Raw genomic sequence first — 26655 nt, forward strand, 5'->3', positions numbered from 1 at the left:
AAAGAGGAAAATTTTTGGAAAAAAATATTTACTGAAAAAAAAGGTTTTTTGAAATTGTTGCGTACGCAATAGGTTTTTGAGAAAAGAATCGGATTTTAAAAAAAATTTTAAATTTACAAAAAGTTGATTCTTAGAAGTTCTTGCGTACACAATAAATTGGAAATGAACTCACCTCTTGCAACATTTTGAAAATTTTAGAATCCTGCAACAGGTTAATGAGAGGAGAGAAGCATGGAGTGTGAAAGAATGAACTTTGAATGAAAGAGAGAGTGAAGAATGTTCTACTTATAGTGAACCTAAAAGAACTAAAAAAACCTAAAAAACTAAAAAAAGCTGACTTGACCTAAAAAAGCTGACTTGCCCGAAAAGCTACCCATTTCCTATAAAACTCTACTTCTCCTCATTCTCTCTCACAACTTTCCTAGAGCTCCTCCACCACCTCCCCACCCAGGTACTCCCTCTCTCCCTCCCTTTCCCTCTCCTCCCGCTCCCCATCCCCTCTCCTCCCGCTCCCCTTCCTTCCCCTCTCCTCTCCTCCTGCTCCCCTTCCCTCTCCTCCTGCTTCCCCCTCCCCTCTCCTCCCTTCCCCTCCCCTCTCCTCCCTTCCCTCTCCTCCCACATTCCCCTCCCCTCCCCTCCCTTCCCGTCTCCTCCTGCATTCCCCTCCCCTCTCCTCCCTTCCCCTCCCCTCCCCTCCCCTCTTGCTTCCCCCTCCCCTCTCCTCCTGCTTCCCCCTCCCCTCTTCTCCTGCATCCTCTCCCTCCCTCCCCTTCCCCTTTGATCTTTTTTTTTGTCTTTTTTAAAGGAGCGGGGAGGCTAGGAGTGGAGAGACATAAGGTTTTTTTTTTCTTGGGAATGGGGAGGTAGGGACAGGTTTTAGGAAGGAGAGGTAGAGGCGGGTGGGAGGCGAAGGTGGGAGGTAGGAGGGGGAAGCGAAGGTGGGAGGCAGGAGGTGGGAGGGGGAGGCAAAAGCACAAGGGGGGAGGCAAAGGAGGAGCTGCGAGGGGGGAGGCGAAGGTGGGGAGGGGGAAGCTAGAAGGGAGGCGAAGGTGGGAGGCGGGACGGGGGACAAGGGAGGTGAAGGCGGGAGGGGGGACAGGGGACGGCGCGAGGGAGGAAGGAGGGGAGGCGAAGGAGGGGGGAGGCAGGGAGACGGGAGGGAGGAGGGGGGATTACCCCCCCCCCAACCTGTTGCGCGGGGGAGGGTTAATCCCCTCCCCTAAGGCCCCTGTTGCACGTGCAATAGGTCGGCCCGCGAGGGCCAACCTATTGTGCGTGCAACAGGAGGCCCGCAAGGGCCTTAGGGGAGGGGATTAATCCCTCCCTTAAGGGGGGCCCTTTGGGTCTCCACCCAAAAAACAAACACACACACACACACACACACAAAATAAATTTAAATAATTTAAATTAAATAAATTTAAAAAATAAATTAAATTATATTAAATTTAAATAAAAAATTCAAATTAAATAAATAAAAAAATAAAAATAAAAATGAAAAAAAATAAAAACAAATTAAATTTTTAATAAAGTAATTAATTTGAATAAATGAAATAATTTTTAAAAAATAAAATAAATTAATTTAAATTAATAAAATAAATTATATTAAATTTAAATAAAAATTAAATAAATAAATAAAATTTTAAAAAATTTTAGAAAATTTAAATTAAATTTTAAATATATAAATACATAAATAAATAAAATAAATTTTAAAAAAATCAAATAAAATTTTAGAAAATTAAAATTAAAAATTTTTATGTATGTTTATAAAATATTTTAAATTAAATTATTTGTGTAAAAAAATATTAGATAAAAAAATAGTATCTAAAAATATAAAAATATATTTAAACTTTTGAAATTTTAATAAAATATATTTTTAAAAATATATTTGAACTTTTGAATTTTCAATTAATTTTTAATTTTTAATATTTAAATATTTAATTAGTAATTTTTTTTTAATATTTTAAGTTTGAAAATAATTGTAATTCTCATTTTTTGTTTTTGATTGCTTTGCAGAAAACTATGGCTTCGAGTTTTGGTTCCAAGGTGTCTTTCAAATATCTTGAACATGCTTGGTATTTTATGGAGCGCAAATCAAAGTATTTTTTGGTGATCACTACCAAGAATATGTCAAGCATGAAATATTCTCCAGAGGCAGTAAGAAATGGTGGCATGGTCTCAACCATCAACATTAAAGAAAATAATTTGATAGAAGTTATGTGCAAAGGGAAGAATGACGATGTGGTCTACAAGTTACGAGTTACGCACAAGCACTTCTTGAAGCCCTTACCAGATTCAATTGAGGGATCCCAAGAATTACTTAGTGCCTTGGAAGCATTGAAGAAAGTGTGGGATGTGTTTCCAAGTGGTGGTATTTTACCTTCAGTAGCAGTAAGTATGCCATCTATAACATGAAGCCCTCAAGTTGTACCGCCAATATCTGTGGCAATAACTACGATATCTCCGGCAAGAGTAACTATAATATTTGCGATAGTAACTATAGTATCTCTAACTGTACGTACACCATCGACTGCTGCAACTACATGAACAAGAAGGAGTGATCGTGGAGTAGATTCAAGTTCCACAGCTATTTTCAGAAAGAGAGTCAAAATAACTCCTACTCCACGTGCAGATCGTTCAAGTGCAGGTTATTTAAAACCAGGTGAAAAATTGGATAGTGATGATCAGGAGGATCCACAAGAAGAAGATACAAGTCTCGCAAACTTTTCTATAAGTGTGGCAGACTTACATCCTCCAGAGGATGAGGGGTACATTTGGGAATTTTCACAATTTAGCGTGGCCACAATGCTTATTGATCGAGCTTCATTGATGAAACCGATGTCTATTGTTTGGTGGAGAGCATTAACGTTTGTTCCAGATGCAATAATAGAAGAAGTATGCAAGAAGATCCTAAGCGGTGACTGCTTCTTTGGAAAGAAGAGCAAGGCTCATAGCAACTTGGATGAAGTGGTCACCTGAATGATTCAAAGTGAGGCTGCTCTCTTGGCACTATTGTTTTTATTGAAATCTGATGATGAGTTAGCTGGCAAGTCAATTGATGTGGATAAGAAGAAAGCACTTAGCCTAGGTCAACTCCTTGATAAGACATGGGCCCTAGAAAGTGGTTGGCTTCAATGGATGCAGATGCCATACCAACAAAGGATTTAAGAGCTAAAATGCCAAAGGTTGTTGAGACAGAATACATGGACATCAAGAAAGAGGCCTTGCAGTCCACTACCCAAGGTAGAGTAATTGGTGGTTTACATGATGGTTCTCCATTCAGCTTCTCCTATGATATCTTGCTATCTGAGAATGATACAAATTTTGCACACATCAATGGCATTGATATAGAGCATTTCATAACGATGAGCAGTCATGCTTGGGAGAAGACATGTGTATTTTTCATAGATGAATTGCAAGACCTTGCAGTGTCACGAATAGTTGAACTTGTGCGGTTTATCATAGAAGGTCCTATGGCAGATAAGAAAAGATCAACGTTGGTCCTGTTCGTGACAAAATCACAAAGGGATGCCTTGTATGCGAGTTTGACATCTGCATTTGGCTATTTACTTTCAAAAGTATACCATGGTATAGTCCTACGTAATCATATGACTGTCTTGAAAGGCAGTGCCATTCAAGTCTTGCAGCCTTTCTTGAGGTGCTTCTTATCCAAGGGTGGTGGCAATCTAATCAAAATTCCATTAAGGACTCTCGAGCTTCATTACTTTGAGGACAATAAGGTTAAGCTTGATGTAGCAATGGTGGATTATAGAAAGCCAATGCATCCTAATGTGATACTAGAGATGACAAAGAATTTACTGAATGATGGATGGGAAGTAGCATTGTATCGAAGAGAAATTGCTACGCCAAGGTAGAAATGTAAATGTCATTGATACCCCCCATCAGATTGAGTTCTTTGACACATATTACAGTTGCACTACCTTCTTCGAAGAGGAAAATGTCAAAGAAGAGGGTAGTGAGGAAAATGTCGAAGACAAGGGTAGTGAGTCTGAGGGTGATGATTCTAGCTCAAGTGATGATGAGGATGAAAGCTTTGAATCCAATGACTTACACCAAGAAGAAATCCACACAAAGAATAAGGGTGATCAATTGTCAACTAGAGTCAAGGAGGTTCCACTCATCACACAACAACACAAAGCAACTATAGACGCGCTTGGTAGATGCGCAAAATAGCGGGCGCATCTATAGGCATTGCTTTAGTAGAGGAATTATAGGTGCATCTAAAAGCACATCTAACAACTCGTCTATTTGCGCGTGTATTAACACGTCTCATTGCACATCTAAATTGAGAAAATATAAGCGCGTCTATAGGCGCGTCTATTTGCGCGTGTATTAGCGTGTTTATTTGCGCGTTTACACTGAGAATCAGATGCGCATTTAGACGCGTAGATAGATGCAAACCAGAGAATATAGAAAGTGAGATTTTGGTGTACATCATTGCTTTCCAAACATTGCCCATGATTACCAAAGCACATAAGTTTTTGCAAGCCCACATATACAAGAATTAAGTGAGATGAGGAGAATGAGACAATATGTAATATATTTTGCCAATATCAATTATGGGGCTACAGTTTAATCTCATCCTCAATGAGATCAGAGCCAAGCTATCTACTTCAAAATCCAAACAAGTGTTTAGATCTACAAATACATTCAATCCACTACTACTTGTGCCACTCATGTGCTCATCGAAATCAGCATCTCGAATGGTAGGCTCGTCCTCATGGGTAATGGCCTCAATATCTGTATCTCCTATCTCATGATCATCCTCCTCTCTCGTATCACGGTCATCATCATGTCCATGGCCATGATCATCCTCCATACACTCCATATTAGTAAATGTACTATACATCACTTTGGAATATGGCATAATAGGTATGACATGCCACCATCTATTATTATCCACCATTGGTTGATAGACAACCTAATTCAAACACAAATACAATCATGTTATTTTTCTTGCATCAAATATTTAAAAGCGAGTATTTTTATATGTGTGCACAGTACCTGTTCACATTGTTGCGGTAGTACTAGTGTGTCCTTCCTACTTTGCCAAAACTTTGTGGAGTGAATAGTTACAAAGCCACTTGCATGGCATTTGATTGTTGCATTAGGGCCTCTTTCCACCACGTCCTTAAACCACTTTACATCCAAAACATACACAAAGAAGCGTCGAAAGTCAAGCATAATAATATCTTGGATTATGCCACAATAATCATACATGACTCCATTGGCTCCCTCAAAGCTAGCAATGACGCCGCAGTCTTGTGTGTTTCTCTTATCATCAATCCGTTGTGTTCAAAAATGCTTGCCCTCACACCATATAGCATTGAACATAGTGCACTACACCAAGAAAAAATGAATTAAATAAGCAATCTAAATTATTAAAAGCTCCTAACTTATGCATAAGATTCTATATACCGACCTTGCTCATGCATCCCCTAGCATACTCCCATTCTTCCATTGTGATATGCATCCCCTCGTCTTTCTTTGCTTTCTCCATTTCATCAAGTAGCCAATCCACATGAATATCTTTTGGAAGTGCTCTTAGATACTGAGGGTATGGCACACGAGATTCGTGGTGTGTACGAAAGAGGGCCCTTTCTTCTTGTCTTCTTGCCTTTGCATCCTCGTATCTTGTCACCCATCTTTTCATCACATCACTATTAAGCACGCAAAAGAGGTTGATACTATTATGCAACTCCGTGTCTATTACTTTGTTGCATCCTTTTCCTTGAGGCACAATAGAGGTCATCCTTAGGTCTTCATCATCTCTCCATAGTCGTGGGAGAGAGCTATGCACATCAACAAGAAACTCAGAAATATATACAAGTGACTCTTGTACCAACCAATGCTACCTTTGGGTCTTGCATTTTGTCTCACGAATCCCTTCAAGGTCTTCATGAAGTGCTCGAGGAAGAACAACCATCGTGCATGTATAGTACCGCATATAGCAATCTCATCCACCAAATGCACTATGAGATGTAGTTGGCTTGTGAGAATAGAATGTGGAAATGTCTCCTCCACTAAACAAACCGCCTCCACTGACATAACTCGACCATTCTCAAGCGTGGTGGGATCTATTTCCTTTGAGCTCACATACCTAGAAATGAAAAAGTACAGCATATTAGCAATATGCATTCAAACTTGCATGGAGCATTGATACGCATTATATTTTGTATCATGTAAAGTACATCACAAGCTCGCCCATCTTGTAAATACAATCTTTCACGTCCTTCGATGCACTACATGAAATGCTAGTAGGTAGTATGAACTGAACCCATGAGGAGGTGGTTGATTAGTTGCTTATAACTATTCACTCACAAATTTGAAAGGAAAAAGATATTATGCACATAAAATACTTATTTGGAGCATCTTGTGCCAATCATGAGATTTCAAGCCATATAATTGCTCTACACCTCTTTTCTTTCTCTTTGTAAAGTCTCCCTTCAAACACCTCATGCATCCAGTGGGAGTACGAATTGTAGTAATAGCGCGCTTCACCGTTGCCATCTCTAGCTTTGATAACATCCACGGTGCATGAGGTAAAAAAACACGCCCATTTGGTCTCTCTTGAGGCCAAGATTCATGCATCCTCCTTGTGGTACGTAGATCCTCCCTTATGCCTGCGGAATCTCGTGTCCCATTCAAATGCTTCCAAATGGTAGATGCCACATTCTTGAAGATATGCATGGGATCAAGCAGGTGATTGATCTTGAGGTGGGACCAATATGGTAAAAGATAAAAGATGGAGTATCTAAACAAAATAAAGTGTTAGCGGGAAATATTTACTTCCAGCCAATATAGCCAATCTTTACTTCCAGCCAATAGTTACAAACCCTTATCGGCTCATGCCAAGTGGTGGAGGAGTCGTGGAACCGTCCCAAATTCTCATCCAATCTCCCACGGTGAGTGATTGTGGGAGGACTTCATTCCAAGGGGCAACATATCTAGGATGATCAGGTGGGAGAAATCGATGGTGATTCTCATAGATGACCTTATTCAATGCGTCTGCCCGTGAGGCAACTAGCGAAGGACCACAAACAAGACATGCATGGTAACCCGATGTAGTGAGACCTGAACAATAGATGCAATTAAGAGTTGAAGGTGGGTTTAGGGTGCCACATCATTTGCCTATTCATAATTAGAAGTGCAATGCTTACCTGAACACTCACCATAGCCTGGGAAGTCATGCATCGTCCACATCAAGACTGCTTTGCAGTTGAAGTCTCGTGACGAGGGAGGCCTACTCACATCATGCACCTCGATACCTCTCCAAAGTATCTCTAGCTCATCAATCAAAGGCTCCAAATAAACATCAGGGTTTTTGACTTTATGTTTCCCTGGAATCAGAAGGGACATCATAACATGTCCTTTCCTAATAGCCATAGAGGGTGGAAGATTGTAATTCACCAATATCACTGGCCATACACTGTAAGACGTGCTTTTGAGACCAAATGGGTTCACACCGTCCATACCCAATCCAAGTCTCAAGCTCCTAGGTTCTTCCTTGAAGCTTGGCCATGTGTCTTCAATATGCTTCCACACAGGAGAGTCCGCGGAGTTCTCCATTTGCCATCGGTTGATCAATGGGAGAAATGCCATGACATGAGCTCTGCAATAGATTTGCACTTGAACATATGTTGGATGTGAGGGATTATGGGAAAATGTCACAGAACCTTATGAGGCACGTCCAAGGTTTTGAGATCTGCTCTATATCTTGCCTCTCCACAAGTAGGACACTCTCTTGCATCCTTATGTAGTCCACGAAACAAAACGCAATCATTGACACATGCATGGATGCACTTGTAATCTAATCCTCCAAGAGAGGTCACATGTTGCCTTGCCATATCTCTTGAGGTCGGTAGTTTATTCTCCCTTGGAAGCATTTTACACAATAGCCTGCACGTGAAGACCATAAATGAGGAAAAGCATTCGAGTAATTGACCCACTAGTATAATTCACCATGTTTGCAAAATAGACTTTAAAGCTTACTTGAGTAATGCATTCAAACTTGCATTGCTCCATCCATAGATGGTTTGCAAGTTTAGTAACTCAAGGGAGGCACGTAGAACAGAGAATGTGCACCCCTCAAATAGTGGAGTCGATGCTGCTATAAAAAGATCACCCTGCTCCATGCTATCATCCCTCCCTTGATGGACATATAAATCCCGCTCCATATCATCAAACACCTCCTCCTCCATGGCTTCATGAGGTAATGGAAGAGGGCTACTATCACCATCACTCCATGCATCCGTAACGGTCCCTCCTGAAGATCCCACCTCATATCGCCGACACTTCTCCTCCTCACGGCAAGCATAGGGCAACATATGCGGGTGTGGCACTGCATCTTGTATCAAATTAAAACGGGATCATAACTCAAATATATGAACACCCATAGGTATCTCAATCAACCTTAACTTACAAACCCTTACCCTGTTTACGGTCACATCCCATTGTCCATACTTTGAGATATGATTGAGTGTAATCCTGCATGCACGATACATGTTTCCTCAACATCAATCACACAGACATTTGATTTTTTGCTCCAACCACATTTTGCAATGGTGGATACAGAGGGATTCATCCTCACTAGAGCTACTTGTTGAAGATGAAGACATCCTACAACAAACAACCCACCAAATTTGCTCTTCTTCAAATGTTTAATTTTAAACTCTGTGGCACATCTAAAGGCACATCTAAAAGCATGTCTACAGTCACGTCTAAAGGCGCATCTACTCTGTGTATTTAGATGCGCCTATAGACGCGCCATTAGACGCGAGTATAGACACGGCTTTTAAACCTGCTTTTAGCGTGCTCGCTTTGCTTTTCTTCACATTACTTATACTTCGCGCGGCTTGCTTCCTTCTTTATTAGCACATCCACAGTTTTGATGCTTAAGAGGAAGGCTCCCATACTTACTTCCAAGCTTACACTTAAGAGGAAGGCACCCACACTTACTTCCAAGCTTAAAGGAGAGGAGGACGAACAAGGAGGAGAAGCAACTTTGAAAAAGAAGAAGAACCTTCCATACCTCTATCCAAGGTAAGTCCTTTTGCAGTTGATCTTGTTTGGAAGTTTGCTCTCTTTACATTTGTACTTTCTCGTATCCAAGAAATGCATGATCTGGGTATGAGTGTCACGTTTGTGTGTCGGGTGCAATGTCCTTTTCTACTTTTTAGAAATTTCGTCTGTCGGAGCGCGTCTATAGGCGTGTCTCAGAGCACGTCTAAAACCACATCTACAGGCACGTCTAAAGGCACGTCTAGCTTGTTTACAGACACAAACAGATGCGTCTATAGACGCGCTGTTAAACGCGATTATAGATGCGCTAATCAGACGTGTCTACAGACACGCTCCGATAGTAAGCCTCTTTTCCCTTCCCCTTTCTTCTCAGCTCATCAATAATAGATTTTTTTCCTTTTTTCCAGTTCAACATGTGGCCAGGAAGCACTTCCAGCTCACCTGATCCCCGGGATTCTATTTGGAAGGACTTATATAACCTTTTAGGGCACCCTCCTAGTCCTGCGGAGTTATACGGGTATATGACGGGTACTCTAAACACTCTCTAGGAGTCGGCACTACAGACTCCAAACCACCCCACACCACCTGAGATCACCCCAGTGGAGTCAGCACATCAGTCTTATGCCCCTTCCCCCATATCGTCTTATGCCCCTTCCCCCATGCCGTCTTATGTCCCTTCTGCCATCCCGTCTTATGCCCTTTTCCCCATGCCGTCAGGAGGTCCTTCTGTCTCGTAGAGCCGTCGATGTACTCCTGTGCCGTCGAGAATCAGTTCTCCAGCTACGAGTGGTCAGCGTAGTCCCGTGCAGTCTCTAGCTACGAGTGGCCAGTGTACGAGCTCAACACGACACGATAGCAGGCGTAGTAGCAAGGAGAGCAGTGGGGGATGCATGGCACACTACTTTGGGAGGGGTGGCGGTAGGGACGGTGATGATTCAGATGATTTAGATGTGCCTCAGGGTGATGGTACGATATTCTATGACATCACTCAGGCAGGAGGCATCTTGATGGATGCGTGGGGGAAGGACATCATGGCCTTCATGCACTCTGTAATTGCTAACAATTACAGAGATTGCTTTATCCACTTCAAAGACCAGTCAAAGAGGTTGGCTGATGAGACGCTCGCTGCTGTTTGCTCTAGGTATCCTAACCCCCCCAATTGCCAGTTCACAGATAAATGGGCCAAGTCAAAGATTGTTACGATACTTGGCAATAAAAGATCTTCGCTTAAGAGGCAGGCACTAGCAGATCTTGCCAGGCTTGAGGGAGGTCAACCACCAAGGGGCCCGCCCCACACCACTCATAAGCGTGAGTGGAAGAAAGCAATGAAGTCAGCGAGGGAGGACCCCAGTCTGCAGCACGTGGAGGCACGGAGGATCCAGATGGAAGAATATGGAAGTGCGCATTTTGGAGCAGGGGGTGTTGAATCATGGGAGGCCCAATTTGTAAGTATCGATCTCAAATTATATTGCTTATGTAGTTTATTAGGAGGTTGTTTCTTTGTGCTAATCCCTCCGCAAAGTGTGTCGTCTTGCAGCTTGAGATCGTGGGCAGATACCCTACTCCTCTGGAGACAGCCTACCACCGCCACCATTGCAGAGGAGATACATGGAGGCACTTCTATGATGACGGGTTGATTACTGAGGAGCAGTATACTTGGGCTACTGGAGCGGCCCCCGAGGTATTTGAAAGTAATTAAATAATGCCAAAATTATAAGTAAAGATTTGATTTTTCATACATTGATATATGTTGTCCCTTGTTTACAGGCCCGTGCACAAGACGATGAGGAAGACGAGGAAGGAGGCACAAAAGGGAGCGCAAAAGGGAGCGTGGAAGGGAGTGAGGACTGGAGAACATAGATTAGTCATAGAAGTAGTGCTAGCTACTCTTTTTTGTACTTAAAGCCACTGGCTTGGCTTTGTGCCTCTTGTATATACACTCCTCTTATTTTTTGTACTTGAAGCCACATGACGTGGCTTAGCTTCCTTATTTTTTGTACTTGAAGCCACATGACGTGGCTTAGCTTCGTGCTATATGTATATACAAGCACTTTTTGAGCTTTCAATTTTATTGCGTTTTGGAGTTGTAATGTTTTATTTGGAATTGTAATTAAAATGCGGTTGGCTGTAAGAATTGAATTACACAATGTGGATATGGGATTCTTGTAACTATACAGCATATACAACATACATAGCATTCTATAAATTTAAAAAAAAAAAAAAAGCGTGTCTATCAGTGCATCTATAAACGTGTTTATAAGCGCGTCTGTTTGTTCGACAAGCGTCTATTTTTGCATCTATAAACACATTTATAAGCACATCTATTTAAGCATTTAAGTGCGCGTCTATACGTGCGTGTGTATGATATATAGATGCGCTGGTAGACGCGGGTCTCCAGACGCAAAAATAGACGCGCCCGTAGTTTTTATTTAGTTCAGTAAATGCGTCTGTGTGCGCGTCTATGGGTGCTTTGTCTTGTTGTGTCATACGAGAAGGCCCGCGGTAGCAAGAAGTAGTAGTACATCATGTCATAGGAAAAGGTAAGACTAAAGGGGTGGAAGCACTTCCCTTGAAATTAAAAGTGAGGAAGGCACCCTTGATCTTGGGTGAAGGACATGCAAGTGGATCAAGTAAGGAAGCCTTACCCAAAGAAGGTATGGACGAGAGGCAAAGCATGACTAGGAGGAGTTACCAAGAGGCATAGATGGTTCTTCAATCATGACCTTACAGACTCCAGAGCAGCCTACTAGCTAGGTGCTTGGAATTGAAGAGCAAACTACTGAGGACCTTGCTACTGAGACTCTAGTCTTAGAGCAGCCTATTAGTCAAGACCTTGGTAGTCAAGGGCACATTAAGGACATTAGTACTGTCTTAGAGCAGCCTATTAGTCAGGACCCTGGTAGTCAAGGGCCTGGCATTGAGGACATTGGTATTGAGGAACATGATGGCTGACAGCTTTGTAATCACAAGTTTTGAACTTTGCAAGTTTTGAACTTCTATGTAATGCGAATATCTAATAAAAAGTTAACTACTTTTTTGATATTTTTACTCTCATTATTGTGTATAAAGATTGTTTATGAGGTCCATTTTATACTTAATGGTGTATTTTAAACTTTATGTCAATGTATTTTTATAGTTAAGGGTGCTTTTTAATACCAAGTGAGGTGTATATGTACACCACTTACACATAAAAGGATTTAATATGTACACTACCTTTCTAAGGGGTTTATGTACACTACCTTTCTAAGGGGTTTATCTACACCACCTTTCTAAAAGAAATGGTCATAAAGGTGTTTATTTACACCACCTTTTTAAGAGAATTGGTCATCTATTGATGTTCTTAGGTGACAGTAGCTCAACTCATAAGAAGTTATGAAGATGTTTATGTAGACCACCTTTGTAAGAGATTTGGTTATGCATTGATGTTCTTAGTACGTAATCACTAAATCTTTTATTTTCAGTTGTCAAATCTAGTTCAAAAAACAACATTACTAGTATATTCAAAAAATTTGGACTGTTTTTTAGTCCATTTCTCAAATTGGACTTTACACAAGTCCAAAAATTTTGAATAGTGTGTTGAACACTCTATTTGGCCATAAATTGCTTCTATTACATGCACATAGCTAGTAAATATATATTTTAATAGAAGAGGGTAACTTCCATGTCCTCTTTGTATTATTTGAGATCAACCATCATCTACACATTTTTTCTTTTCAAAAGCCTTTGGAACCACTTTGCAGAGGCCTTTGGATATCTTGTTAAAGTGTTGTAATCCACAAAGTGTAGGCCGAAGCGCACACTATATCCTGATGTCCACTCAAAATTGTCAAGAAGAGACCATACAAAGTACCCATGCACATTAACTCCTTCCCTGTAAAATCAAGCATGAGTATGTAGAGACATTATTAAATATTAATGGTACATCTAAAAATGAAAAACTTCATCACATGGAAATTATACACAACTCTCATGTGTAGAACATGAATTTGGCAAACAAAAGAAGCCTTACTTGATGGATGATGCCAAATATGTTAGATGGTCATTGTGATATTTGATTCTTGTAGGGTCTTGTAAAGCTTGCTTCAAAGCCAACGAGGAATTGCTTACTTCATCCACACCTATGATTATTTGAAATAAATATCAACTATGTGTAAGGATATCTAAGTATATAGGTCGAAATAGCTACTTTGACCTTAAATATGTGGATTTAATCATTATTTATCAAGAAAATAAGTTTACCATTCTCTGTGATGTAGATTGGTGGGATGCTATTGTACTTTTGTTTAATGTACTTCATGAGATGATAGATGCCTAATGGAACTATATATAGCCAACTCGATCCCGCCTAAAGTTCAACATAAAGAAACAGTAAGTTTTGCTAGATACTTAAAAAGCTACATGCATACATTTGAAAGATGCATTATATCGATTGCCTGCAAAAGTGTATATGCATAAATAGTGCTACTTTTGCATAATTGATAATTACTGCTTAGCTTAAGGAAGTGGGTACCTGGGGTCCAATCAAAATCCCATCACGCTCTCCTGTATTAGAAGGTGTACAAGGCAATCGATAATTAGTTAAGTTGAATGAGGAGAATGCTTCCTCCAATGAGGATAATTAGTTAAGCTGAATGAGGAGAATGCTTCCTCCAATGCCCTTGGGTGTTGGAGTGTCACAATAGAGGCTAAGTGTGAAAGTGATTCTCTTTTTAAAAAATATTATACAAAAATTAGATCAATATTATATAAACATTTAATAAAAACATACTTACCTAAGCATGTGTCCCCTCTCTCTCTCTCTCTCTCTCTCTCTCTCTCTCACTCACTCACACACACACACACACACACACACACACACACACATTAAATGAAATGGTGGTAGTTTGTGACCATAAGGTGAAGAGACATGAGAGCTTACCAGTTGTGTTGGTCATGCTGTCTTGATAGAAGTCTGTTTTGATGGTATTGGGATTGGAATGAATGGCGGCCACGTAGTTGGTTGTGTAATAGTTGATCCCAACGAAATCTAACGAGTGAAGAAGCTTGCGTTGCTGCTCTGTTGTAAACCTCGGTAATCGATCGCCCACCAGCGTGCGCATGGTGGTCGGATACTCTCCATACAACAAGGGCTCCAAATACCTGCGGCCCATATCACAGATATTGCTCCTTGAGGTATTTCCCGACTTGCTCATATAGCAGGCTCGCACCGTGGAAGAATCGCTTACCATCCGCACGTGAAATCGAGCAATCTCTCAACTGCTTTTGCGTCTTCTGTTGATTTACTCAACGGAACGTACCAACCGACATACAAGGTTATGCCGATCTGACCCTTCTGTTGTTTCTGCTAGTAGGGAATCCTAAGTCAGTTACTGTGCACTAGTTCTACTTTGGAAGCCAACTACGAATTCGGATCTCAATTTCGGACATAAATATTCAAAAATTATAGCAAGGGCTGATTTTTAAACCTGATATTTAGTTCTGTATCTATCTACCGCAGCCGCATGAGAGAGTAGCACGTTATGCGCTACAATGTAAGGCTCCGTCGCCGAGTTTCCACTGGTACAGTTTCCAACCCATGGCGAGCATCTTTGTGGTGGAAATGTCCCCGAGTTGTAACCGTCGAGGATAAAACTGGTCGGCTCGTTAAATGTTATCCAATGCTTGACGCGATCCCCAAAATATTTAAAGCATGTCTCAACGTAGTTTGCATAGTCCTCTCTGGAAAATTTTTATGTCAATATAGAGACGATCAGCCCACAGCAAATTAGAAACTTCTCTTTTGTTGTGTTTTTCTCACGTGAGGGTTATAGATTAGACTGAAGTAGTCATATTGCGGAAGGAAGCCTTACACAATCAACGGACTGAGCCATCCGCCATATTCATCTTGAAGCTTCTGTGGAAGATCCCAATGAAATAAAGTCACGTAAGGTTGAATGCCTGGACCATGATGAAGATGAAACTCATTGTAAGTGGAAGGATGATACAAAATTTCCACTACTTTATGGAGAGAGATGGTCTGCGAATGCGAATTAATTCTTTGCTTGTCGAACTATCCACAGAAGATGAGATCCGTTTCAACAAAACCAAACCTATATATCGGCCCTGCATGCCCTGCATCAAGGGCTGGCATCAAAGGCATACTTATACCTTTTTCGAGAAGCCCGTTTGTAAGATTATTGTAATATGATATGCCGATCGGGTTGATATGACCTTTGCCATCTGCGCCATAGTACACCAGGAATCTATCAAAGCTTGGATATAGTTAAATCAGTTGCAAATGAAACTTATCCGATGCGGTCGCGGTACGGCACCTACGTTTCACCGTTGATATCATTGGTAATTTATAAAATCGATTTTGTTTAGAAATCCTCAAGAGAGAAACATCATACAACGATTTCGACTTCCCATGACGTAGTAACTGGGGATGCAAGATCATGAGAACACGGAGCTGTATACAGTTGCTAGGTCATCACAGTCGAATTATATATCCCTTAAAACAAAGAGAGGTCATAGGAGGAAGGCGGGCTTGGCTTGGATTCCGACTAGAAGGACGGTCTCACGATCATCAAAAATTGAACGTCGCAAAGAGAATAATAAATTTTCGATCTATATTGGGAACGGCTGGGCATTCTCTACCGTTTCTACCTGGATAAATACGTGACCAGGATATGGAGAATCTGTACGCATCCATTCCCATCGTCGACATGAGCGAAATATCCTCCTGTGCAGGGAACCAAGGACAAACTGGTGATAAGAGTGTGCCAAAAGGCCGGCTGCTTCGTAGAGGAAGCTATCCAGCTAGCATTACATTCGGTTAAACGAGGCGAACCACAACATAAGTCCGCGCCGAAATTCCGGTTTTCTACAGCTATAATTCCTGCTGTAGGATCGAGGCACAGATACGTTGCTGCAATTAGCATGAACGCGCACTTACTTACGTTCGCAGAACTAGCGTTGAAATAGATGGTTCACCTTGTAGCGATGATACTCATCCGTGGCAACGTTTCCGTTCGCATTACCAACGACATCACCTGCAAGCAATGCCATAGATATGTTAGCCATGAGTACATTCAGCAACGAAATTGCGCATCGCAGGAATTGCACCAGCTGCGAAGGACCTTTCTTGAGGGAGAATGTGTCCCAGATGCTGGGTCCTCTTCCTCCTATGTAAGCAGCACCTTCATACTGGAAAGCAAAACCAAAGCAGATTCGGTGTTTAGCTGGAAAAGCAGGGTGAATGCTGTGTATGTGTGTGTGTTCTTCAGTCAGTTGGAAGGGGTAAGTTGTAGTGAACCTGATACGCAGAAGATGCAGTACCGAAGACGAAACCTGGAGGGAAATCTGCTCTGCTCAATTCCGTGGCAAGAGTGGGGTGAGGAAGCTGAAGCAATGCGGCAAGAGCTGCGAGAACGAGGAGAGGGGAGACGATATAAGCTTTGGACGCTGCCATTGGAAGATTGAGCCTTGAGGGCGAATGGTGTGACTAAATATTAAATCGTCCGTAAGGGGGACGTCGGTCGATAAGAACAGTGACGAGGCGTGCCCACTATTTACGTGAACTTGCCCTTGCAACCTTTGACTATTAGATATTTTTCCAACTCTCTCTCATTTCAAAGAGAACCCACGGCGTTTATCTGGCGTGTCACTCTGCTGGGTCACTCATCATATGTGGTTATAGCACGTGGTTTGAATAGAGGGATTTTCAAATTGACAAATTTGAATAGAGGGGTTTTTAAATTGACAAATTTGTATTAAAAGAGGAGGGGTTTTAGTAATACCCCTTGAGCTCACGTGGTATAAAAATTTGTGGTGAGTTCTTTTAAAAATCTTCTTCTAATTCTAACGAAGGGGTTTTCTTAGTATTCTATAACTTGTTAAGTTTTCAAGACTTCGTGATTTCTCTCACATAAGGCATTATCTAAAGAGATCTAAAGAGAAAAACTCACTTATTACATAGGAAAAACAATATTGTGCCCAAGTAAATGGAGTCTAACAAAAGAGGAGGTGGTGAGAAAATGATGCTAGTAATTGAGCACACAAGGGCTTTGGATAGAAACCAAGCCTACTTTTATCACTTTGTTGAGATTTTCCTTTCAGTTTATATGGCGTTTTCAGCTGGATTGCATGACAAGTTTTGGGGTGTAGGCATTTTTTATTAAAATAAATAAATAAATCAAGTAATTTCATGCGACAATGGATTTTAATATTTAAAGTTTATGGGAGACCTTGCAACCACTCCCCTTCTTTGATAGAAAATATTATTCTCCAAATTGAAACTTGTCCACCTCTTTGATTTTGAGAACTTAGTGCCAAGATGATTCCAATTTTCCCCCTTTACATTATTTTAGTTGTCTACTTCAGACATATTATCATCTGAATTCATGAGGCCATGGTCACTAAAGATTAGAGGGTGTCAAGCACAATAGATATTTATCCCAAAATCATGTGCCTTTAAATGAAGTCCATTTAGGAGTTACTATGGAACCTCCCGAGTCCCATCACATGTGTATCCCTGATGAAAATGCTTTCGTTAAAAAAATGAAGAAACCCCTAATATATATATAGTTTTGTAAGAACTGGCATTCTCTTCAAAACTCCTTCTTGAATGAACTCTTGAATGACCTCTTACCCACATGCCTTGAGCTAAGCAAAACCTCTGATCTTACTCATTGGTTACTTTTTTGCACATCGCATTGCAATCATCTCACATCAATTTAAATAGGCTTTAAAAAAATGACTACAAGTATATTATAAACTGCTATATATATGGGTCCATGTTTGTTACTTTCTTTTGATGCTTTCATGGCATGCATATATTTATTATTCTCAAATGATAGACCGTTGAAAATGTTTACAATGCAAATGATAGACTGTCGAAAACGTTTACAATGCAAGAAAGCTACCAATATTTTAGTTGTTATTTGCTTCTTATTTGCATCCCCTTTGCATCAATATTATTAACATTATACATGTTGGTATTACCAATGAATATAACAACATAATTTCTAATGTGTATTTTAATACAAAATTTACCTACAAAGATATTGAACAAATATTGATTAACATGTATACTTACACTGGTGCTCAATTTCTTTAACAAAAGTGATTTCTTTTAACATCTATACTCCATAGATACTGACATTGGTACTCAAAATTTTAAACAAAAAGTGATTCTGTATACCTCCAAAAACCATCATTTATCCAAGATTTTATATCATTTGAAGGATAAAAATAGTGAGCACATGTCCACACTAAAGAGGGGACTAAAACACATTCATATTTATGCCCTACTTTTGATCAACAAATGAAATCTTTTAATATACTATAATTCGAAGGATAAAAATATTGAGCATCCACATAAAATATGAGATTAAAATAACTTCATATACTTATGCCTGACTTATGATTATACCAACAAATGAATTTTCATAATACAAGTACATATCAAAGTGAAATGCCCTTTTGGAGATATATTAATCATGAGAAAGTATTTATATCAAGGGTTGCATCCTGAGCCAACTCCATCATCACTACTACACACGGATCCTATTGCAATGCTTAAGTACCAATATTTAGCATGCGCGGGGCGCTAATCATCGGTGTTGGAAGGGGGTTCGTTAAGGGTCGCTATATAGCGACTTTAGTAAAACATTGCTATATAGCGACGTTTGCCTAAAGTCGCTATATAGCAACTTTTATCAGATTGGTAATGGTCATTATATAGCAACATTGAGATAGTTTTTTATAGCGACGTTTTACAGAGAGTTTTTTTTCCCATACCAACCTTAAACGATAGTTTTTTCCAATGATAATTTTTTTTTAATTTTCATACATGTTTGATCTTTTGAGAGAATAAAAGTACGAGAGCATGTAGATCAAGCCTTTGAAGCTCATATATTCATGTCCAAGTTTGAGATGAAAAAAATCAATGAGGAGCATTTACATAACCGGTTTCATCCTGAGCCTTCATTCTGAGCCAAGTCTAACGCGCTAAACAAGTCTATCTCTAACTCTATACCGATTTGATCTCCTATATCATCATGGTACTCTAGCATTGTACATTCACCTAAGAGTACTTGATCATCTTCTTCAATAAAGTGTGGTGATTCTTGATGATCGTCATCTTCTTCCTCAATATCGTGATCTCCATCTTCCTCTCGTACGATGTCATTATGCACATCTTCCTCTTGGCTCATGTTATGATCTTCATCTTCTTTGCTAGATTCATCTAGATCAATTGGATCTGGCATTGGTAGTGGCATCTCCATATCCACATCTCTATTTTCAAAAATTTGCTTACTTCATGGTGCAACGTGGATCACGTAACACCATCTTGGATCAGAATGATCTGGATGAAAAACCACCTATATTGAAGATGGGTGCCAAATGCCATCAATTATATATATGAAATTATGCTTAAGTACATGTATCAATGGATCTTTAAAAACGAAAGCTTCGATTAATTAAATCATTAGTATGCACTAGCTCACAGTGCTCGGGAAGAACAAAAGTATCACTTTGATCGGTCCAAAGTTTGGTGGAGCTATTGCAAAGAAACCGCTATTGTCTTTTCTCACTGTGGCATGGGGACCATTGTAAATAGTTCTAAACCATTTTAGATCAAGAATGAAAATACTAAATCGTATGAAATCAACTTTATAGATTTCGCATATGGTTCCACAATAATCCAACTGTGAGGAGAGAAGATTGGTATTCCAAGCACTTGCTTGGCTATATTCTTGTGTGAAATTAACCATGACTCCACAATCATACGTGACTCTCTTTGAATCGATGTGTTTCACGTGAAAATGTCGTCCATATGACCATAATGCACTGTACTTTTTCTACTGTAAAAGAGCATCATTAAAACAATGAGAATGCATCTATTTTATAGCGTATATTGCCACAAATAATTACTTAATTATGTCAAGAGGTAAGAAACTTAATGCATCAGACATCAAGATGATAACTCTTGCTTGTGCTCGTTTATTGTCTCTCCATCGCGTTCGGCTTTACGTAGAGTCAATTGTAGCCAATCAAGTGACATGTGAGTGGGGAGAAGAGCCAGATCCCATGGATATGGTTGCAATCGCCTGTACATTACTATGAATCTCGTCCTTGCATTTATTCTTTCTTCTTTGGTTGCTTCATATTCGCAATCCACTTCTGGATCTCCTTGCTATTGAGGATACAAAACTTATTGAATTTCTCTATTTGCCATCTTTCATCCCCTCTTTCAATCTCTTTTCCTCTCTCTTTCCCCCTCTCTTTCCCCTCTCTCAATGTCTTTTCATAAGCATATGTATTTGCCTATGCTTATGCTTTCTCTCTCTTTCTTTTATGCTCATATGCTCATGCATAAGAATAAGCATATCCTTTCTTTCCTTTTCTCTTATGCTTATGCTCTTTTTCCCTCTTCCTTCTCTTATGCTTATGCTTATGCTTTCTCTTTTCATAAGCATATGTATTTTGCCTATGCTTAATCTTTCTCTCTTTGTCTTTTATGCTCATATGCTCATGCATAAGAATAAGCATATCCTTTCTTTCCTTTTCTCTTATGCATGAATGTCTCCTTCTCTTTCTCCTTCTCCTCTTTTTCTCTTTTCCTCTCTCTTTCTCCCCCTCTTTCCCCTCTTTCGATCTCTTTTCATAAGCATATGTATTTGCCTATGCTTAAGCTTTTTCTGTTTTTCTTTTATGCTCATATGCTCATGCATAAGAATAAACATATCCTTTCCTTTCTCCCTCTTCCTTCTCTTATGCTTATGCTTATGCATGAGCATATGTGTCCTTCTCCTCTTTTCCTCTCTCTTTCTCCCCCTCTTTTCCCTCATTCGATCTCTTTTCATAAGCATATGTATTTGCCTATGCTTAAGCTTTCTCACTTTTTTCTTTTATGCTCATATGCTCATGCATAAGAATAAGCATATCCTTTCCTTCCTTTTCTGTTATGCTTATGCTCTTTTTCCTCTTCCTTCTCTTATGCTTATGCTTATGCATGAGCATATGTCTCCTGCTCTTTTCCTCTCTCTTTCTCCCCCTCTTTCCCCTCTTTCGATCTCTTTTCATAAGCATATGTATTTGCCTATGCTTAAGCTTTCTCTCTCTTTCTTTTATGCTCATATGCTCATGCATAAGAATAAGCATATCCTTTCCTTCCTTTTCTCTTATGCTTATGCTCTTTTCCCTTCTTCCTTCTCTTATGCTTATGCTTATGCATGAGCATATGTCTCCTTCTCCTCTTTTCCTCTCTCTTTCTCCCCCTCTTTCCCCTCTTTCGATCTCTTTTCATAAGCATATGTATTTGCCTATGCTTAAGCTTTCTCTCTTTTTCTTTTATGCTCATATGCTCATGCATAAGAATAAGCATATCCTTTCCTTCCTTTTCTCTTATGCTTATGCTCATTTTCCCATATGCTCATGCATAAGAATAAGCATATCCTTTCCTTCGTTTTCTCTTATGCTTATGCTCTTCTTCCCTCTTCCTTCTCTTATGCTTATGCTTATGCATGAGCATATGTCTCCTTCTCCTCTTTTCCTCTCTCTTTCTCCCCCTCTTTCCCCTCTTTTGATCTCTTTTCTGCATAAGCATATATATTTGCCTATGTGTAAGCTTTCTCTCTTTTTCTTTTATGCTCATATGTTCATGCTTAGCATAAGCATATGCTTTCTTTCTGTATCTCTTATGCTTATGCTATTTTTCCCTCTTCCTTCTCTTATGCTTATGCTTATCCATGAGCATATGTCTCCTTCTCTTCTGCCTATGCCTATGCCTATGCATGTCCTTTTACTTCTCCTTCTCCTCTCTTGTTCTCTTCTTTTCATAAGCATATGCCTATGCCAATGCCTATGCATATCCTTCTCCTTTCTTTCTCTTCTTTTTTCCTCTCTTTTTCTCTTCTTTTCATAAGCATATGCCTATGCCTATGCCTATGCGTATGCATGTCCTTTTCCTTCTCCTTCTTTCTCTTCTTTTTTCCTCTCTTTTTCTCTTCTTTTCATAAGCATATGCCTATTCCTATGCCTATGCCTATGCTTATGCTTATGCATGAGCATATGCTCATATGCTTATGCATAGGCATAAGCATATGCTTTCTCAATGTATTCTCTTATGCTTTGTCAATGTATTCTCATATGCTTTCTCAATGTATTCTCTTGTTTTTTGTTTTTTGTTTTTGTGTTTGTGTCTACATTAGACATGGGATCACGTCGCACGTCTGACAAGTACGAAAATCCTCATAGGAGGAGACATTCTCTATTCTCCAGAGGACTTTGATTCCCCTCAGGCAACACCTCAAGGGCCTATTCCTGCCCCGACTCCTCTCGGACGTAGCACTACGACTACCCGTCAGGGAACTCCTTTGCTAGCAGCCCATGGCTTTGTAAGGAGTCCCGACGAGTTTATGGCATAGATGATCGATGAGGAGGTAGCGAGATTCTTCTCTCTGCTATCCCAGAAGACCTTAACAATTCCCTCTCCTACACCGATGGCTCGACCTACTGCCCAGCCGTCATAACCTGGGTGTGCCCATCATAAGGGAAGGAAGACTAGGAGGGGTTGCTTATGTTGTGCTGACTCGAGGGATGTAGACGAGTCAGCACACTCACATCCCTATAGGTCTCCACTTGGTCCCGAGACCTAGTACCAGTCAGGTCCCTTGTCCTCTCCTACTCCCACTACTACTCCTCGCTCCAAAAGCGCTCGCATAAACACCACTTGCTCTGACTCTGCCACTACCATGAGTCCTCCTTATCCAGTCGAGGACCTATCCTATCAAATCATGGCTACTGGAGATATAATAGAAGATAAAAGGGTCAAAGCAGTGATGGCCACCATGAGGTGATTAATGAGCCACCACTTCAAGAGTGGCATTGCTATTGAATGGCAATATCAAGATGACCAAAAGAAGCATGCGATCATCGATGAATTAAAAGAAAAATACCCTAACCCCCCAAATCGGGAGTTCAATGAGAATTACATGCGAGAGCGCATGGGTTTGGTCTTGAAGCATTGTAGATCAACCTTGCGTACTTCCATTGCAAAGGGGAGGGCTAAATCCAGATGGGAAGACAAAGCTGATTGGAAGTTTTTCAAGAAGCAGAACAGGAGCAGAACAGGGACCATCCCGAAATGTTCGAGGGTTAGAGGAGGGTTGCGAGGAGATGGCTGGACGCCATAGGTACTTCGCACTTTGGTGCAGGTGGACGGTTGGAGTTTCAAGCAACCATGGTAATACTACTTCTTCATATTTAATGTATTGTTCTATTTGTTTTACTACATATTACATGCACTTTATCTAACTGTCGTAAATTGGGTCCACAGCAAGTTGCGATGGATCACCTTCCTATAGATGCAGAGATGCGATGCGTGTTTCGCATAGGAACAAAGCCGTGGTTTATTGAGCAGGAGGCAATGGGAGCGACGGTCGATTGGGCTAAGGTGGCTGCTCACACGGTATAAGTCTACTCCAACTTGTAATCTCACTTTTTAAATTGTTTTATTTTTTAAGTTCTAATCTAATTTCCAATTAATATGGTTTCACTCTTAGAGTCAAAGTTCAAGCGTCCTATCACCGGAGGTGAGCGATGATGAGGGCCAGGGATCCCCGATGCAGCTCATGAGGGCCAGGGATCAGGCGCAACTCATGAGGGCCAAGGATCACATGCCAGCAAGACGAGGACGAGGAGGAGGACGACAATTTGAATGAGTAGTAGTAGTTTGCATATACTTCGCCATGTATATCCTTTTGTATATCGACTCGATTGAGCGATTTTGTATCACCCTTTTTGAAAGGATAATTTTGTAACAAAGAATGTTGTATATCTTCGACATGTATATGCTTCTGTTGCTTGATCGGTTCATTTGAGCGATTTTGTATCACCTTTTTTGCAAGGAAAATTGTGTAATAAAAAACTTTATTTTGTGATTACTAAAAAAAAACATTAGTGGGGCAAAACAGGGCTTGCTGTGGCCTTGTTTAGCCCCACTAATATTTTTTTTAAAGTTCTATGAATCGTTACTATATAGCGATGTTTACTAGTGTCACTATATAGCGACGTTTATTAGCGTCCCTATAAAGCGACACTTATATAGCGACCATTCTTTTTCGACACTTATAACGACATAAATAATGACCTTTATATATGCCCGTTTTTAATTAAAAAAATAGTGTAAAAAACGTCAGTATTTTCATAAAAAAAGGGCCTATGCCTTGTAGTGCATGCCAAATAAGCTTAACTCTAGTTCTATCCCCAACTCATCTATATCCTTGGGATCTGTACTAGCTAACTTATGATGGCAATGATGATATAAAAGCTACATTATGAGATGTACCAGCCATGGTTTCCTTAGAAGATGACGAACTACAATCTCCATCATCTTTATAGCATTTGGTCCATCCATTGAAAGAACAATTGTCTTTGTATCCATGAAATCAATTTACTTCAAGCACCAAATCAAGGAGCATATAACACCATCTTGGATTAGAACAATCTACAATGAAAGACCATCTATATTTAACAAGAAATACATTATTAAATATGACATGTATCTATGTTAAATGCTTGAAAAAAAGGTAATGAGTTTAATCTATATAATGTGCCTGCTCACATTATTCTAGAATAACAAAATCATCACTTTCATTTATCTAGAGTTTGGTGGACTCTATGGCAAAAAGGCCATCATAATATTTTCACATTGTAGCATTTGGCTCATTACCAAAATTCTGAACCATTTCACATCAAAAATGAAAATACAAAATTGTCTCTATCTAGCCTTGGAAATAACTTGTACAGTACCATGATGAGGAAATAAAATGTAGCATTCGATGTGCTCCTCATCTTTCTTCATCAAAATATTTGTGAAAATCTTTAATCTTTTCCAACCTAACATAGTAGCTAAAATAATGATTCTAATTCTTGGGGGGGGAAAAAAATCAAACATGCCATGAGCCACTTTGCACCTAATTGGTCATTGTGCTTGGTTGAAAAGACAATGGTGCAAAGCTACCATGTGTAGGATTATGATCATGGATGATTTTTTCCTTTTAGTTTCGTTAAGAAGCAAAACTTTTAAATTGGTGTGGAATGTTTGTTATGCCTTGATAAAAATAAAGGTTGAAAAATTCGCCAAGATTTGAAACTTTTATGAGAAAAAATTTAAAGTTTCGCCAGGATTTACAACTTTTTCTTTAAAATTAAAAAGAAAATGTATAAAAGTGTAATATGTTTTACAAATATTGTGAGACTAAAAAAACTAGCTCGATAAACTTTCACCAAGATTTTATATTAATATATAAGTATATCTTCGATAAAAACACCCCTGATTATGATTGAACCTCTCTAAGTCAAAATCCATCATAGACACAATTCTCTCTACCTCCTCGGTTGTTACTCGACTAATAGTAGGGATGCTTGTGCATCCCCGAGAGCATGTGTCAAGAGCCTCCCTCAAGGTGGCCGAAGGAGCTGCCTCGTGGATTCTGAGAGGCAATTCCAAATGACCGAGGAGATGAATCCTTTGCAGAGGACTTAAATATGTGGCCAAGTATTGCCAGTGGTAGAGTAGCCTTGCTGCTATGATCCACTGAGGTTCAACCTACCACCGCACTGATTTGTCCCATCCTCCTCTCCATAGCAATTTCAACCACTATGCTAGTCATCAGTTAGACAATAACAATATATTGTTGTTTCTTTCTACTACACATGGATCCTACTATGACATTTACATACCGACGTTTAGCGCGTGCGGGTGCTAATCGTCGGTATGAAAAGCGCATCCCGTAAAGCGTCGCTATATAGCGACTATTACAAAAGTCACTATATAGCGACTTATGAGTGTCGCTATATAGCGACACTGAGATACTATTTTATCGCGACATTTTCCAGAGAGGTTTTTTACTCATATAGGCCTTAAAAGTTAGTTTTTTCCAATGACAAAATTTTTTAATTTTCATACATGTTTCATCTCATAGAGAATAAAAATATGAGAGCATGTACATCAAGCCTTTGAAGCTCATATATTCATGTCCAAGTTTGAGATGAAAAAAATCAATTAAGAGCATTTACATCAATTGTTTCATCTTGAGCCAAGTCTAAGGTGCCAAACAAGTCTATCTCCAACTCTATACTGAGTTGATCTCCTATATCATCATCGTACTCTAGCATCGTATGTTCACCTAAAAGTACTTGGTCATCTTCTTCAATAAAGTGTGGTGATTCTTGATGATCGTTGTCTTCTTCCTCAATATCGTGATCTCCATCTTCCTCCTGTGCGATGTCATTATGCACATCTTCCTCTTGGCTCATATTGTGATCCTCGTCTTCTTCGCTAGATTCATCGGGATCAATTGGATCCGGCATTGGTAGTGGCATCTCCATATCCACATCTCTATCTTCAAAAATTTGCTTACTTCGTGGTACAACTTGGATCACATACCACCATCTTGGATCAGAACGATCCGGATGAAAAACCACCTATATTGAAGATGGGTGCCAAATGTCGTCAATTATATATATGAAATTATGCTCAAGTACATGTATCAATGGATCTTTAAAAACGAAAGATTCGATTAATTAAATCATTAGTATGCACCTGCTCACAGTGCTCGAGAAGAA

General features: G+C 39.9%; 1 protein-coding gene across 1 annotated transcript in view; it reads right to left on the reverse strand.

Moving 5' to 3' along the window:
- Positions 1–16513, reverse strand: part of LOC147892209 (beta-glucosidase 13-like) — a 45321-nt gene extending 28808 nt beyond the window's left edge. Inside the window, exons 1-13 of the mRNA XM_087388172.1 lie at positions 16334–16513; positions 16158–16224; positions 16012–16070; positions 15685–15760; positions 15187–15258; positions 14889–14976; positions 14505–14757; positions 14265–14380; positions 13958–14178; positions 13550–13581; positions 13279–13384; positions 13049–13157; positions 12618–12910 (exon numbers count right to left, since the gene is read on the reverse strand). Coding sequence (XP_087244298.1) covers positions 12736–12910; positions 13049–13157; positions 13279–13384; positions 13550–13581; positions 13958–14178; positions 14265–14380; positions 14505–14757; positions 14889–14976; positions 15187–15258; positions 15685–15760; positions 16012–16070; positions 16158–16224; positions 16334–16489 — 1530 coding nt within the window. The 5' untranslated portion in view covers positions 16490–16513 and the 3' untranslated portion in view covers positions 12618–12735. The remainder of the gene's footprint in view (positions 1–12617; positions 12911–13048; positions 13158–13278; positions 13385–13549; positions 13582–13957; positions 14179–14264; positions 14381–14504; positions 14758–14888; positions 14977–15186; positions 15259–15684; positions 15761–16011; positions 16071–16157; positions 16225–16333) is intronic.
- Between the last annotated feature and the right edge of the window lie 10142 nt (positions 16514–26655).

Source organism: Dipteris shenzhenensis, chromosome 17 (genome assembly GCF_047967505.1).
Source record: "Dipteris shenzhenensis isolate YYH24624 ecotype China chromosome 17, Dip_SZ_1.0, whole genome shotgun sequence".
Classification (NCBI taxonomy): domain Eukaryota; kingdom Viridiplantae; phylum Streptophyta; class Polypodiopsida; order Gleicheniales; family Dipteridaceae; genus Dipteris; species Dipteris shenzhenensis.